At 37.7% G+C, this 17,344-nt stretch overlaps 1 protein-coding gene across 2 annotated transcripts in view; it reads left to right on the top strand.

Annotated features, from left to right (window-relative positions):
- lmx1bb (LIM homeobox transcription factor 1, beta b) overlaps positions 1 to 16,349 on the top strand; it is a 72,462-nt gene extending 56,113 nt beyond the window's left edge. For both annotated transcript variants that reach the window (XM_079896685.1, XM_079896684.1), the window contains 6 exons: positions 4,925 to 5,157; positions 6,969 to 7,144; positions 8,225 to 8,302; positions 8,758 to 8,824; positions 12,908 to 13,066; positions 15,066 to 16,349. In XM_079896685.1, the coding sequence (XP_079752811.1) occupies positions 4,925 to 5,157; positions 6,969 to 7,144; positions 8,225 to 8,302; positions 8,758 to 8,824; positions 12,908 to 13,066; positions 15,066 to 15,223 (871 nt within the window). In that variant the 3' untranslated portion in view covers positions 15,224 to 16,349. The remainder of the gene's footprint in view (positions 1 to 4,924; positions 5,158 to 6,968; positions 7,145 to 8,224; positions 8,303 to 8,757; positions 8,825 to 12,907; positions 13,067 to 15,065) is intronic.
- Positions 16,350 to 17,344: the final 995 nt, after the last annotated feature.

The raw sequence follows: 17,344 nt of genomic DNA, 5'->3' as shown, positions 1-17,344 counted from the left end.
AATAACTCAATAGACTTGACATAGTCTTGGCACTGTAATTTCACCTTAATGATTCATCATACACACATTCACTCTCATCATAGTATCCACAATAAGCTTTGTTTATCAATCTAGTCAGCCGCCTTGCTGTCTATTGCCTAACATGCCTTCCTATAGAATGAAAACTGATTTGCTCTGCATAGGCAGCAACTAGCGCTCTGCACTGGTGACTCGACTCCCGATTGATTTCAAATTGATTTGTTAGAAGGTGCTATACAAAATTATTCTTATTGAGGTATTTTAGAAAGCATCTTAACAGTCTTAATAAGCAGCTAATTCGATTTTGGAACTGAGCAGTACTGTCCGCTAATACATAATGTAAATGACTTTTCAGAATCGTTTTGCTGCTCAAGAAAGGGGAGATCTGTAGCCCTACAGACAAACACGATCTTGTGTTTTGTGTCCGATGGTAGTACTTTTCCTTATTGAGTTTGTAGAGGCAGATCGTTTAAAAAGGCCCAGATGTGTCTCAACTGCGTATTCGACACTTTAGTCTCTCTTGTGCTTTCATCTCAGACCACAGGACAGAAATCCCCTCCAGAGGACACGTAGCATCCTAGTATGTCCGTCCTATCTGTCCGGTCTGGTGTTCCCCTCCGCAGCCATACTCCGTTGCTCGCCCAGGCTAATCAGGTAATGTTACGGGGGATTGAAAGCAAACCCCTCCACCCCCCAACCTGGTTGGCCTTCGCCTGCTCACACTGCGGTGTTGTTTTAAAGCGCATTCTTTCGGCGCTGAACTTGGAAAGGTATTAAAGTGGGATTAGGGGCTCCTCCACAATCCAGTGCTTGTGTCATTCACTGGGCTGCTCTCTTTCACCCCCTCTCTCTCTTTTTCTTTTACCCCCTCCTCTGCCCTGTTTGATTGTGGCGATCAGTGGGAGTTGAAGTGACTGTGCCTTTCAAAAGGAAAAAAAAGGGGTAGGGTTAAATCCCTACTCCACTGCTCCCTGCTAATTCCCCTTGTTCCTCCAAGAAGGATTTACTTCTGCTGCCAGCTTGTGAAAGGCTTTCTCTGCCCATCCGAAAAGTTAGCCGTCGCCTTCCTGCGGAGGTGTGGTTGCTATAGCAGGGGCGTCATGCATGGCTATTCCATCAGAGGTCCCGCTGAGAATGGGGAACGGGTCAGGGGGGCTGACGACAGCCAAAAAGTCCGGATTAGATGCCGGGACAAAGCCAGGACAGGAAGATTCCAGAAGGAACAAATGGGAATTACAGCAGCAAAAATAATGCAAAGTGACAGAGAGGGGAAATAGAAAAATAATGGCTTACAAGATTAGGACGGGTGGGGGAAAAGGAGGTGAGAAGAAAAGAGGCGGATGAAAGGGAATGTTTTCATTTGGATGAGAAGGATCCTGAGAGCGGGGCGGCGTCGAGGTGAGCGGGCGAAACTAGAAAGTGTCACCACTGCTCAATAGGGTTCATTTCCTGTGCTTTCCGGCCTTTATCGCCCTGGAATCTTTGACACGGATTCACATTGTTGAATAAACATTTGATTGGGACTGAGTCATGACAGATCCATTATTCTGTTTGACTTGTTTGACAGATCTGGCATGTAACTGGTTAATCTAGTCAAAATACTGTGTCAGCCATCGGTTAATATGAAAGTTGTGTGTGTTTGGATGTGTTTAGATAGCAGAGATTCCATAAATATGATGGAATATGCTAAATCATCTTGTTATTGTTACCCACTCATCTTTTTTTAATGTTCTTTACAGATGTTTCAGAAGATCATATCATAGTGCTGTGGTCTTCATGCCAAAAATGACAACCATGCTAATCTTCAGTACTTGCTCAATACTTGATTTGTTGTGGAAAAAAAAAAACAATGTATTTTCATGTGATTAATGAAATCTGTATGGACATAATTGCTTTAACAATAGGGAGTAACCACAACAGATCAGGCTGTGTTTAAACACACAATGATGAAGGTGTATTCCTTAGAAATATTAATTTGCTTCCTTCGCTCAGATTGGAGAAACGGAGCCAGGTAGACGAATATCCCATGAGCACAAGAGAATTGTCGACATGCCAACAGTTTAGTTAGGATTAATAGTTTTCCTCTGGCAAATCAAAATCTTCTAATCTTCTTATTGTCCAACAATAAATAAAAGATTATAAGCTTATGTGCAGCCTGCTCCATATTGTCATACTCCAAAAAAAAGAGGTTGTTAAACTTTTTGACACCAAAAAACCCTAAATATGATGACCCCCCCCCCCCCCCCCCCCCCCCCCAGTGAGGAAGCTAAAATCTCATGGCAGCTGTATGTTGATGTATAAAGACCCATTTATGGTGGGAAAAATTATACACATTTATATTGTAATGTAATTTCCAAAATCTGGAAAATAGTAATTTAAGTTAATGACAGTATGTGTAGTATCTGAATCTGTCGTGTAAATACATCTGTGGGATTTAAGTGGGATGTTTGTTTTTTTTATATATGTTTTCATTGAAATCTAGTGGACACCAATTTGAAAATTCCCATATCTATAAAATACAAGTTTAACAGAAACTGAAATAATCCTAAAACATAAGTTCATAATACCTACAGTATCCTCCAATGAGCATTTGCCAGTTATTTTTCCTGCATTAATAATGATGCAGCTCCATAAATGACAAGGCATTTCCACTATATGCTACGTCGGTTTATTCTCGTGACAGCTCAAAGGACGCCCGTAGAAACTCTGACGTGCACAACAACAGTCGCGAAAAAAAAAAGTACCCAGCTATACAAACTCCAACAAACAGCGATGCAGCTGGTCGTGTGTCCAGCGGGCTGTCATTATCAGTCCCCCATCACCATCTCACAATGAAATTACCATCACAAAACCCACCATATTTACACATATTCATCTAGACTCATATTAACACATATTCATCACTGTCAACCAACCCTGTCCACCATCAACAGAATATGATGATGGGCATTCTCCCTGTCTCTCCCTCCCCGATGAACAATGCCACAGATGAAACGCAGAGATACGCACAAGCGCCGGGGCAGCTGTCCTACCAGCCAGATCAAACAAAAGAACCAAGGCTAATAAATCAGCTTTTATGGGCTGGACACTGTCACACACACCCGCTTCCTGTAGAGGTGGGCTCCCGCTGAACCTCAGAAGATGAGAGCGAGATGGCAATATCTCTGCCTGTAATGAAAGCAAAATGATTTTATCGACACCCTTAGGAGGAAATGAAGGCTGCGGGGGCGGCCGTGGTCTGTTATGTAAACAGACATGTATCGTGGCACGGCGTATGATTTTAGAGTATATCTGACAGGAGATGAAGATGCAGGTTCACAATGATAAAGTGTAAATTTGCATACAGTTTTATTATTGTATTTTTTCTCAGATCAATAGGGTTGTCGTTTGATTACTAGCCGATATCTCGTGAAATAAAATGCAAACACTTTTTAAGCCATGTTCTCTAAGAAATAACTTCCCGATTCAGTATCATTGTGTGAGTGGCGGTGAAGCCTATCTAATCACTGCAGTGAGTGGGGTAAAGCCAGTGGAGCTGAGGGCCCACGCCGCTGATTGAGGTTTGCTGGTGCGTTGGGTCGAGAGGTGATCCCGTATTTCCTCCCATTGGGTTCTGCTGAAGCGTTGAGGGGTTATGCAGGCTGCATTAACAGATGAGCCAGTGTCAAAGCAGATCGCTCAGGGGCTCAGCCTCATGCCCCCTGCCCCCTTAATCACCAAACTATGATGGACAAGCATATGTAAAGACATTCACAGTGCTGTGATGCCTTCTGACTCTTTACTCTTATGTTAGAAGTCATTATTTACTTGCGTCACGTCATGTCGTTTCAAACCTGTATGTGGTTAATTTTTCACCATAAAAGTAGTCTAAATATATATTTATTTGTTTGTTTGCTACATGTACAGGTATTACTCCCAAAAGTTGTCAGTGAGATTTAAAAAAAAAAATGTGATTTAAAAAATACTTATATATCTTACAGTGTCCTTGTTACATATGTCACATGTACTTACCATTGCAATACCTGTAGATTATGCATAATTACATGCAACTAACCCTCAACCAAATCCTAATCCTACCTCTGTAGTACTGTAAGTACATGTTGTTAATTAATATTACTCATTACTTAAATATATAATTACATTGTAACAATGACACAATAAAGTGTAACTAAATAGATCAAAATTGACAGTTAAGACATTTATGAAGTTCTATTTTGGTAACACTTTACAATAAAGTATCATTTTATTAACATTAGTTAATACATTAGTTTACATGAACTAACTATGAACAATATATTCCTACACCATATATTAAACTTTGTTAATGTTAGTTAATAAAATGTTCATGTTCATGCTAGATCGCAGTGCATTAACTAATGTTAACAGATACATGTATTAGTAAATGCTGAGATTAACATTAACTAATGAAGTTAAATAATGTTAACAGATGAAACCTTATTGTAATTTATCTAAAATTTAAATTCAAATAAATGCTGGGGGGGGGGGGGGGGGGTAAATGTATCCTACTTTCTACAAAAATATTTTGTTTTCAACATTGATCATAATAATAGGACATGTTTCTTCACCGAATCAGCATATTAGCATGATTTCTGACAGTGTGACACTGAAGACTGGAGTAATAACTGCTCAAAATTCAGCTTTGACATCACAAGAATTGGTTACATTTTATCATTTTTAAATAGCAAACAGTTATTTGAAGTAGTACAGTTTTACTGTATTTTTTATCAAATAAATGCAGCTTTGATGAGCATAAGAGACATTTTAAAAATCTTACCGTCCCCAAATGTTTGATCGATAGGTTCAGAACAAAGTTTTGACCTTGTATTTATTTTAGTAATTTTTTTGAGATTTTATAATTTTTTCTCTTTCTCTGTCACTTTCTCAGGTTATTTGCGACCAAATGCAACGGGTGTCTGGAGAAGATCGCCCCCACAGAGTTTGTGATGCGGGCGCTGGAGTGCGTGTACCACCTCAACTGCTTCTGCTGCTGTGTGTGTGACCGACAGCTACGGAAAGGGGATGAGTTTGTCCTGAAGGACGGACAGCTGCTGTGCAAGAGCGACTATGAGAGGGAGAAAGACCTGCTCGGCTCCGTCAGTCCTGATGACTCAGATTCAGGTATAAATAAAGCCTGTTCTATACACCATAGACCATGATGTCAATGTATTCATAAACATTATTATTAGGGGAGATACCATTCTCATCCGAAGACTTTCTTTCAAATACAGAAGATGATATTCTGAAGACTGTTTTTACAATGAAAGCCAATGGGGTTCAAGACAGCTGACTGTTATTTCAATTAACTTTCATTGTATGGGCAATAAAAACGTTCTACAGAAGAAAAAGAAAGGGGGGAAATGTGTGCAAAAAGTGTAGAATATGGCCCCTTTAAACAACTATAAGTGGAGGAAGAGCAGATCTGACAGAGAGAAGCCACACTGTGCTGTCTGATGTTGGCAAGTTAAGTTGCTGGAAAAAGATGAGCTTGAATCTCTGAGTGACAAGAGGGATTTCAGGGCCTGCTCCCCAACATCCCCTCACTCCTTATCGGATGCCCTTTCCCTCACTTCACCGTAATGATGCACCTCACAAAGCCTCACTTTTAACATCCCCATGTGGATTTCATTTAAACGTGCTCAAGCACGCAGCAAACTCTCTTAAACGCAGAGAAATTTGCTAGATGCTTCACCGAGACTGTGTTGACTTTCTATGACGTTTGTCTCTTTTCTATTCTTCATTTATAATGTTAGATTTTTTTTTTTTTTGTATGTGTGTTTGGGTTTTAAGTTGACCTGAACACAAGAAGTGAAGTGCAATGGCAAGGAATTCATTTGGTTTGCAGCACACCACACTACTGACAAAAAAAGAGATCAGAAACAGATGCGAGAGAGGACCAAATCGGCCCATCATGTTTGTATCTCCCGCTGATTACTTAAAAAGGCCAAACCATTTGCAGACCTAATCGCCAGAGATGTTCACTGCTGATGCCACAAAAGCCACTGGTGCCAAATTGCAGAAGCCCTTAATCTCGAAAAAGAGTCACGCTGGGAACGTGCCCATTTGGGTTTTTATCTTTTGAACTGGGCCACGTTATGGAGTTTGGCACCTTTTTTTTTAATTACTATTATTATTCAATAAAACACAAGCTGATGTGGCTTATTGGATGAAACCTCCACCCACTGAACAATAAAGCCAATCCCCCGTTTGACTATAATAATTACAGTATGAAAGCCAGGAGCCATTTTGTGAATATGGCACATTAGCTGGACCTACTGAGAGAGATTACCACGACACAGGGCAGGCTTGATTAACCCGCCCGAGGATCACCTAAGACTAATTGAGACACTTTGATTAGTTCATATGAACAGGCAGTGTACATTTTGTGATATGAGGCGAGATATCAAATTGAACTTATTGGATCTGTGAGCTTAAATTGTGCTTGTATAGTTTGATTTGACTTTTTTTGCCCTATGTTCTGTGAGCATGTACACTGAATTTGTGGTTTTGCTATCTGCTTCACTTCCCCTGGATATTAGACCTCATTTCCTATAAGTACTCCACTTTCATACCTTCCCCCAAAACCAGTTGTATCCGCTGTGTGTTGGATTCTTATCAAAGATTTATATAGTGTAATACAGCCAAAGCTGTGCGCTATTAATTTGAAATGACACAATGTCCAGTCCAATGACAAATTCACATACTTCACAGTCAGAGTTGCAGTCTTACAGTGGATGTGGCCCACTCGTGCACTAATAAATTGATAACAAAAGTATTAAAACCACATGTGTCTCCTTTCATTATGGATGCACTGTGACTGAATCTCCGAAAATTGAAAAGAACAAAAACATCTATTTATCAGTAGGTTGTCAAAAAGTTGCAGACTTTTAAAAGTAAATACTGATTCTTCTGAATGATGGATTTCCTTCCAGAGAAAAGCGAAGATGAGGAACTGGATATCAAGCCGGAAAAGGGCTCAGGAGGCACTGGGAAGGGAGATGATGGGAAAGACCCAAGAAGACCCAAGCGACCACGTACCATCCTCACCACGCAGCAGAGACGCGCATTCAAGGCATCGTTTGAGGTGTCTTCCAAACCCTGCCGGAAGGTGAGTTCCTCTAGATGTCACTTTCTCTTTCTATGGAAGTCATATCTGACTCAGATAAAATAAAACAGAAAATTATGAGATTAAGTTTAAAATAGGAAATAGTCTTATTGTGAGATATAAAGTTGCAGTTGTGATAGTCACAATTACGTGAAATAACGTTTTGTTAACAATATATGAAGTTAAAATGTTTTAGTCTTAGTTGTGATATATGGTCACACTGTAACATGTACTCACATAAAGTTAGTCAAAATAGTCAAAATTTCAAGAAATGAAATCTCTGTTGTGGGATATGAAGTCACAATTATGAGATATCAAGTCGCAATTATGTGAGATAAAATTGCAATTGTCAGACACTTACGAGAAAAAGTTGGAATTACAAGACATGCTGTTGCAATATAGTCGCAATTGCATGAAATAGTGTCAGTTAAGAGTTTTAATTAACGTAGTAATTTTAAGACATGAACCCCTGGTTTCACAGACAAAGTTTAAGCCTAATCCCAGACTAAAATGCATGTTTGAGCTGTTTTAATTGAAAGCAACTTGCATTGTTGCATCTTAAAATATGTCAGTGCCATTGTTTTGTCTCAAGATGGACACCAGTAATGTTTTTTCCTTGGGCACGTTTGTAAAGGCTACTTAAATGTCCTAATTGAACTAAGGCCTTATCCTGGCTTAATCTAAGCCCTGTTTGTGAAACCAGGCCGAAATTGCAATTGAGAGTCACAATTGTAATATATAGTAACCTTAAAATAGTTGTAATAAATGAAGTTGCAATTGTGAGATGTCAAGTCACATTGCAATAAATAGTCAAATTAACAAGAAAATGTTGCAATTGTGAAATATCAAGATGTTATTGTTAGATATGAAGTTGCAATTGTAAGGTCAAGTTGCACTATCCAAAAAAGTTGCAATTGCAAGATATGCAGTGAGATGTACAGTCACATTGTTTGAGATAAAGTCTCAATAGTGAGAGATAATTCTGAGTTATGCTTTTAAACACTCTGAAATAGGTTTCCATGTATAATACACAGACTCTTCACTAAAGACAAATATGATTTTTTGTGTGTGTGTGTAATCTAGGTAAGAGAGACGCTGGCTGCGGAGACAGGCCTGAGCGTGCGCGTGGTTCAAGTGTGGTTCCAGAACCAAAGAGCCAAGGTGACTACCTTATTAATCATCCAGTATTACCCGCACAAACCTGATAATGTTCATCCAAGGACCAGATAACACAACAATTTGCAAGTAATCCTCCAACAACGCACTAAAGTCCTCGCAACCGCTGCCAAAAGGGAAAGAGCGAGTGAGGCTCGAGACAGCAAATCTCAGTCGCTATCTGCCTGAAGCTTAACCTCTCGACGCATTCCACAAAAAACTCCCCAAGAGTTCGAGAGAGATGTATTCACATCCATCCTGCTCTTACGTTAGCGTCTGAAACCCACCTCAGAGCACTGATTTTATCTTCAAAAGGCTGCGGATAATATAATGCAGCCAGATCAAGCTTGGCGTAGTTCAAGCAGAGGTGAACAACAAGGAGCATCTCTCTTTAGATAGCCGAGAGTTGGTCTGGGGAGTCGCAAAGTTTTCTGATTGTGCTTTTATCGTTATTTTTTCAGATGAAGAAGTTGGCGCGGAGACAGCAGCAGCAACAGGAGCAGCAGAACTCCCAAAGGCTGGGCCAAGGTAAAATGTCCTAATATGAACCCGAAGGCAACCAGATTGGTCCGAAATACAACTCTAAGTTGATTTGTTGAAAATCAACAAACATAAATAGCATTTATCTCCAATCTCTAGACGTTTTGTTGCGTTTTTGTAATTGTGTGGGGAAATGTTTTAAATGCATCTGGAAATCAGATTAGCCAGAGCATTTAATAAAAGAACACTTTTGTAGAATTTTAACTGTAGAATTTTCTGATGATTTCAGTGAGCGCTGATTCAGTGTGGGCGTCTTATAGGGAGTTTTACTCCATCTAGCTGTAACTGGTCAAAATTCAATGTTTGAAAGAATATCCAAGGGTAGAAAGTGAGGTATCCCATCTGACCTCCTTCCACATCATCCCTTGCAGTGTGAGTTGTGTCCACCCTCCCAAAAACAGGGCGAGCGACACAGACGCTGACCACTGGTCGCTGTAGATTAGGTCGAAAAACGAGTGCAACCCTTGTGTGTGGATGGAAGTGTGGAGGTGGATGAATTAATTTACAGCATAAGTGCATTGAAGTTGCCTCCACTTTCCCGTTGCCTCCCCTGCTGGAAGTGACCCAGCATCCTAGTTTCAGTAAAGCGGTTGTCTCAAGTTGCCATGTAGTCGGGCGCAAAGGATGAACCACTGTGCGTCTGTGATCTTCACACTCATGGTGTTCACGACCTTCATGTTTTTAAGTTGCTGATCATGCTTGGCAACATTCCATGTATTAATACCATTTTTCAGCAATGTAACAAGGCTAATTTTTCATTTTCGAGTGTTAAAGATCTAATCCGTTAAGTAGTGTCTTTTCGACAGTTAATATGTTGCTGTGACTATCCAACTGGGCTTCTGTAACAGATGAGTTTGGATGAGACTGTCTGGAAAATGGAAACGTGAAGAATATTATTCCAAGCTCTACGGAGGAGGACAAATGTTTCCTCTACAGCTCAAGAGTCTTAATTCCTGTACAAATATTTGTTGTAAGGCAGTGGAGTCCATTCCTCCATCAGTCATATTTATTTATTCGCTCTTTCTGCGTTTCTCTTTAGAGACTGGAAATCATCATAATGCAGTTTTATTTTAGAGATAAAGTTTGAATACAGAGAACACATTTCCCTCTTATGGCTGTGTTGGATAAAATATACACCTTATTGTACTTAAATTTTAATAATCAAAACATTTAAAGCTAACTTGACTGTAGGTTTATGGCTAAAAACATTGCTTAATAAATATAAGACCTTTAATTTAATGTTTGCACAAAGTCTGTTTACATTTTATATCCTTATAGCTTTACATTTGTGTTGGTGTACTTAGGAAGACTACATTTTAATAATCAAACATGTTCATTCTACTGAATGCATGTGCCTAATATTGCTTAAGACCTTAACACATTGTATTTGCATTTTAGATCCTTAAAGAGACATATAAACATGAGTTTTGTTCTTTGAAATAAGAGCTTGTATTCCTGTCTTAATTTTCTGGAAAACTGAGGGTTTATATTGACATTTTATTGCTGAACAAACTCCCTTGTGCCTGCTCCCCTGCAAAGCCATAATCCAGACGATCATTGAATCATCTTCAGTGATAAACCACAAGCAATAATACTTTTATTTTATAGACCGATGTTGGACTATTCTCACGATGCATTCATTTATGGAGCTTTGACTCTGCTGTGTAGAGCAAAAAGATCACTGCCGAACATCAGAAGTGTAAAGTCATCACATTGACACTAGTTTCTCTGCGTTTGCTTCAGCACTTTTGTGGTCTTTGGCTGTGTCACATTTAATGGGATACTTCAAGTCAGATAGTGATCCATCTTTGGTCATGAACCCTACCCTCATGAACCAATAGAAATCTTGTCTCAGAGAAACGAAAGAAAATGATAGGGTGATGGGGAGAGAAAGACAGCTAGGTGTAGATGAACTATTCTGGTGGTCTGAGATACTGAGAAGTTTTGTGAAGTCAGACTCCCCTTTGGGAAATACCAAAGCGAGGCCATGATGTCATGAATCATGGAATTGGGCTGGAATATGTCATCCGATGGAGCCCCATGGTTAATACATCGTTATATTTGTTATCGTAAATCCTATCTGTCTTGGTTATAAGTGTCAGCTTTCCAATAGCTTCAGCTGTGGGGCCAGTGATTGGTGTGAACACATTCAAGAAAAGACTTTGCTGCGTCATTTTGTGGTTCAAGGACATTTATAAGATTTCCTGACATCTTACAACTTTATGTAGGTCACAGACAGAAAGAAAAGGAGGGGAAAAAATTAGATTTAAAAGATCTTACATAAAAAATAAAAGTTTTTCTTTGAAAATCTTACTTTGTGGATGGTCATAAAAACTTTAAAACCATTTTAAAAAACAAGTCGATGTATCGGAATGGTAATGCGTTTTATATATCGCTCTCTGCAACGTCGGACACATAATGGTAATTATTAGGATTAGCCTTTTGCTTAACTGCGTTATCAAACAGCTAATGTAACACAAACCATGTTCCCGTTCGCCATCTCAGAGTCAGAGAGCCGCCTTCTAAAAATCAGCATTCTTAGAAATGCTTTGAACAACTTAGGATGTCAGTGGAGAAAGGCATACAGTTCATCATAACATTGTAATATACATCATATACAGAAGTCACATGCTATATTGCTAAATGTACCCAATTTTCAAATAGTGCTGGGCAAAGATTAATCGCGATTAATCGCATCCAAAATAAAAGTTTGTGTTTGCATAATATATGTGTGTGTACTGTGTATAATTATTTTGGATATATAAATACACACATATGCATGTATTTATTTAAGAAATATTTGCATGTATATACTGTATATATATTTATACATAATTTATATTATATATAAATATAAATAATTTATATATAAATAAATAAAAATTCTTAAATATATACATGCATATCTGTGTATTTATATATCCAAAATAATTATACACAGTACACACACATATATCATGCAAACACAAACTTTTATCTTGTATGCGATTAATCGCGATTAATCTTTGCCCAGCACTATTTTCAAATCAACAGAAACATAGCGGGATAACTAGCTTCTCTTGAGACTCCCCTGCTTTGCAGCTGGTAATGAAATGCTAAAGCTCGCCCAAACTTTGACATGATTGTTTATAAGGTTTGTGACGTAAGAAACACCAATGGTTTCAAACCGCGTTTTTGAAACTGTCTTTAGATCACCGCCATTTTAAGAAGAAAATACTCAGCAACGGTGTTGGCTGATGAATTTGTGCATGGTTTGCTTAAAGCCTATTAAAAACACCACATAGGAGATTTGTTGACCTTATTGACACAGTCATGAGAGTCTGCAGGGGGTTCTCTCTATGACATAATTTCCTTTTTTATGTTTTGTTTTTTTCCCCTGCATGTTGATTTGGTGGACAATTTTTATGTTTACAAGCTGTGAAGCAGTTTTCATGTTTGTTTGTTTTTTCAATATTGTTTTTTTCAATATTGTTTTAGGCCTGAAAGAAAAAAGCATCACAGTATCTACACTTTTATTTTTATTTTATGATACTCAGAAATGATCTGGATTATGGGTTAGAAAAGTGTCAGTGTGGTGAAATTCAGCATCAGATGTCTTTGCATCAGAGTAGAAGATGTAATGGAAACTTGTGGAAGCCTGTAGAAATGAATTGCAGACATCTTTCTTGCGAGAGCTCACCACTCAAAAGCAGAGGGCTGAGATGGTGGGCTCCAGACTGGAAGCCACAAGAGTCATTCCTAACCCTCGGCATTGTGTGTGACTCATAGAGAACTGCCCTATAGGGCTGGTGTCACAGCGTCTTCTCCCACTACAGAACGAGAATGTTTCTTGTTTGTTGGTTTTCATGAAATTCAACTTGATTTTGAGGCCAGATACCAGACACAGCCTTGATTTTTGGAGAAACCCAATCCACAGAAAGTACAATGCTTACAAAACGAAACATTAATGTTTTGCATTATGTACAGTTGTTAAACTAACTACGGCCTCCAGTTTGCAGAGATGATGTCAGTCATCTCTACCGTGAGAATGTCGCAAGGGCTGATCAATGTCTTCTTTTTCTCCCCTTCCAGAGGTGATGTCCAATCGGATGGAGGGAATGATGAACTCTTACACACCATTGGCTCCAGCCCAGCAACAGATGGTTGCCATGGAGAACGGTTACAGCACCGATCCATTCCAGCAGGGCCTCACCCCTCCTCAAATGCCCGGTGACCACATGAACCCATATGGTGAGCATCAACCCATGAGCTCTGTCATGTTTGCTCCCTGAAGCTGGGGCATGTGTTTGGACCACAAGGTTCACAGAATGCGACCACACCACCCTTCTTTCCTCATGAGATTACGCAAGCACACCCCTTTATTTTGAAGTATTCCTTCCAAATGAATTCAGCATGTTTCAAAACCATACTCGCCCCATCCACTGTTCCCAGAGCTACCCGTTCGGTTTATTCACTCTGGGTCTCGTAGAGATTAATGTTGTAGTCTGTTATGCTGTGTGACACTGTCTATTGGATGTTTGGTAAAGAGCCGAACGATGATCTGTGGTGCGGCATGTAAAAACAACAATGGTTAACCATGATGACTGACGTTTAAAGTACCATGGGAAAGCATGTGTCTGCTAGCAAAACAACAAAATGAGCAAAACCATTGAGAGCTAGCTAGCCACATGCGCATTTGTCAAAAAACAAATAGCATCAATTATTAATTCATAAATGCCATTATGTTTTTGGAGAATTGAACCCCATGACATTTTAAAACTTGAACGTTCAGGTTCCTTCATAAAAACTTTAAATTATCTGAAATTTTTGTGAAAAAAGGCACCTTAGCATAGGCTTTTGGGGGACTGCAAGGGTCCTCTCTAAGGTATCACTTCCTTTTTTACTTTTTTATCTCTTTTTTTGCATGTTAGTTGCACCATATTCATTTTTTTTAATTATTATGTTAAACTGTCTAAGTTTTCTTTTCAATAAATTAATTTTTCATTCATTTTAATGAAGCTTTTTTATTTCATTATGTTATCGGGCAGTTATATCACTGTACCATGGGTCAGCATCCATGGGTCTGCTAGCAAAACAACACAATGAGCAGTGACATTCGCATTCGTCAAAATCTGGTATAATGTTTGTTTAGGAAGCGAACATTAATTCCTCAGAGTGAGGCGGTTTCTGGACAACTACAATTGTTCTCTGTATTATTGACATTAACTTCAAGCATTAGCCACATAAATCTGGAGACATCGGTCACAGCCAGCCTAAAAACAGGTCCCAAGTGTCTTGTCATTCATTCTCCTGAATGGCAAGGCCCAAATCCCCGGTCTCATCACACTCTAGCTTGGGTTTTATGGGAGAACAGCAGGGACAGACAACATTGCCAGCTCATTAAAAAACCATAGGCCATCAACCTGTCACTGTCTTGCGGAATGGTGTCATTAAGTACTGCAAAGCGTATTACAGCTAACTGTGCCCACAAGGAAAATGATAGAGCGGGAAGATTAGTTCAGAAGTAAACATTTGCTATTAGCTCGGTTGTTAGTGAGAAACCATTCAGTTTAGCAATATCCGATTGTCAGGAATGGAATCCCATAACAAATACATAATTGAACAGTCATAAATTTAATGTTGTTTATTTGAAAAGAGACTTTTAATGTAAGGGTCTATGATCATTAACTTTCCAAAGAAGTTAAAATTTACTTCGTTCAAATGTACATTGAAAAAAAAAAAAAATGTATATATATATATATGTGTGTGTATATATATATGTGTGTATATATATATGTGTGTATATATATATATATATATATTATTAATATAATTTAATATAATTGTGCGTGTGTGTGTGTGTGTGTGTGTGTATGTGTGCGGACGCGTGCACGATGGTAAGGTACTGTCATTGAAAGCTGGAACCATGTGTATATATTCTTTTTCAAAACAATTATATATATATATATATATATATATATTTACTCAGAAATACAAATGTTTTTGGAAAGTCACACCATATGACATTTTATAACCTGAACTAACCTTTCCTTCATAAAATCACTTGCTCATGAGGTACTGCACTGTTGGTAGCACCACATTAAAATATTTAATAATAATAATTATTAATATTATTTAATTTAACATTCTCATTATAGAAGAGGTATTCAGGTCGTTGTACGTCTGATTTTATGATGCATTTTTTAATACAGATAAACATTGACCCGTTTTCTCTTTCCTCTTACCACAGGAAATGACTCGATATTCCACGACATTGACAGTGACACTTCGTTGACCAGCCTTAGTGACTGCTTCTTGGCCTCGTCCGAGGCGGGCTCAATGCAAGCGAGAGTGGGGAACCCCATCGACCGACTCTATTCCATGCAGAGCTCCTACTTTGCTTCATGAAAACCTAAACAGACAAGGAAATGCAAGAGTGGGTCACTCGCTGCAGCTCACTAGTCAGACGCCACCTATCAAGGAAATACAACGGAATCGTCAACAAAGCTTAAAGACGAGACATCTAAGATAGACAAGCAGGCAAAAACAGAAAAGACAAGTGAACTTGAAGACTTACGGTCCATATTTCTCTGCAGTGAAGTGCCAGCTCTGGACGCCCAGGCGCCTGAGGCTGAGATTTTTTTTCTAGTTACTTGTAGATTGTTTGTACATGACTTTCTCAGAAGTAGCATTTCACCTTATCCTCATTGAAAAAGAGTATTGATGTACAGTTGGACGTCACTGAAGCATCAAGCCTCGACTCATGATTTCCTGCCAGGAGAGGCAGAAGATCAAGACACAAAGCTCATAATGCATGAATCCATATCCTTGTGATTGTTACGTTTTAAAAAAAAAATGGAGAAAAAAAATATTGTGTTGTTCAGATGTTAAAATGTGATGTTCGGACTCATAATTTCCTTTTTTTCATTATGTTCAGCATTGCATTTTTATCACTTTAATAGGTTAGCCCTCTGAAAGACAATTTAGAAAAGCTTAGAGGGGTGATATGTATAGTGTATCTGCATTTGTAAGTATGTTAGTGTGTGTGAGTGTGAGTGTGTGTATGTGTGTGTTCCAGTCTACTCGGCCTGTGTGTGTGTGTGCGTGCGAGTGCGTGTGCGTGTGTGTGTGTGTGTGTGTGTGTGTGTGTGTGAGTGAAATGGTAAGGTACTGTCATTGAAAGCTAGAACCATGTGTATATATACTTTTCCCAAACAAATCTGTTGTGCATGTTAAAAATGGAGATCATTCTATTTATTTAACTAAAACATGCTTTTGAAGGTACTTAAGAAACTGAAAAGCTTTATTTAAAAAGGAGAAAATCATGTTTAAGTAGCTGATACATTAATTTCACGTCATTCTTGTATGTGTTTTAATTAGAAAAAACAATGTATCTTTATTCCAGAAATGTACAAAAAATGTGCTATTTATTTGTTTCAGCCCTGACATTGCCGAAAAATACATTTCCAAATGCGAAGATCGCTAATTTGCCAAAGTCTGTTGGTAGAATGAATAAAGTCCCTTTCTCCTTGATTTTCTAGAGTCCACAAGGCTATTTGTGTACATTATTAATAATGTATTTTTTTCTTTTACTTCTATTTTTGTTATTAACATTTTTATTTTAATATTTACCGGATGATTTTGTTTTCTTGAACACATGTGATGAAACTAAAACTTAAAAACAACAATTATTAAAAAGTTTACTGAAATTAAAATGAAAAAAAAAAAAGACAAAATCTATATATCAATGGTACTAAAACAACAGAATGGAAACAATGCCTGGTAAATTTACTATTCTGATTTTTCAAAAATGTTATTCTTATTTATAGTTGTAACAATTATTTAATAATATTTATTTATAAATTAATTAGTATATATTAGGTGATAAATGTGTCACTTTATGAATAAGAATTAATGTATTAATTAGGGCTGTCAAACGATTAATCGCGATTAATCGCATCCAAAATAAAAGTTTGTTTTTACATAATACATGTGTGTGTACTGTGTATAATTATTTTCTATATATAAATACACACACATGCATGTATATATTTAAGAAATATTTGCATGTATATACTGTGTATATATATTTATATTATATATAATTTATATTATATATAAATATTTTATATATAAATAACACATTTTCTTAAATATATATATACATGTGTGTGTATTTATATATAGAAAATAATTATACTCCGTACACAGACATAAATTATGTAAACACAAACTTTTATTTTGGATGCGATTAATCGCGATTAATCGTTTTACAGCCCTAGTATTAATTAATATTATAATTATAAATAACTTTAATTAATGGAAGAGTTAATTGATGTTAAGTTTAAAACATCCCTTCAAATATAATAATAATAATAATAATAATAATAAAAAAACCACTATACAACTAAAATATTAACAATACACTCAGACTAAACAAAAAAGCATAATGGTGTGCACATTTCAATTCATATTCCATCTGTCACACATGCATAATTATGAAGCCTGAGTGGACGTTTTCTATTAAGT

Source organism: Squalius cephalus (assembly GCF_949319135.1).
Source record: "Squalius cephalus genome assembly, chromosome: 16".
NCBI classification, from domain to species: Eukaryota; Metazoa; Chordata; class Actinopteri; order Cypriniformes; family Leuciscidae; genus Squalius; species Squalius cephalus.
The sequence above is the reverse complement of the archived record's forward strand: the minus strand, read 5'-3'. Positions and strand labels throughout refer to the sequence as shown.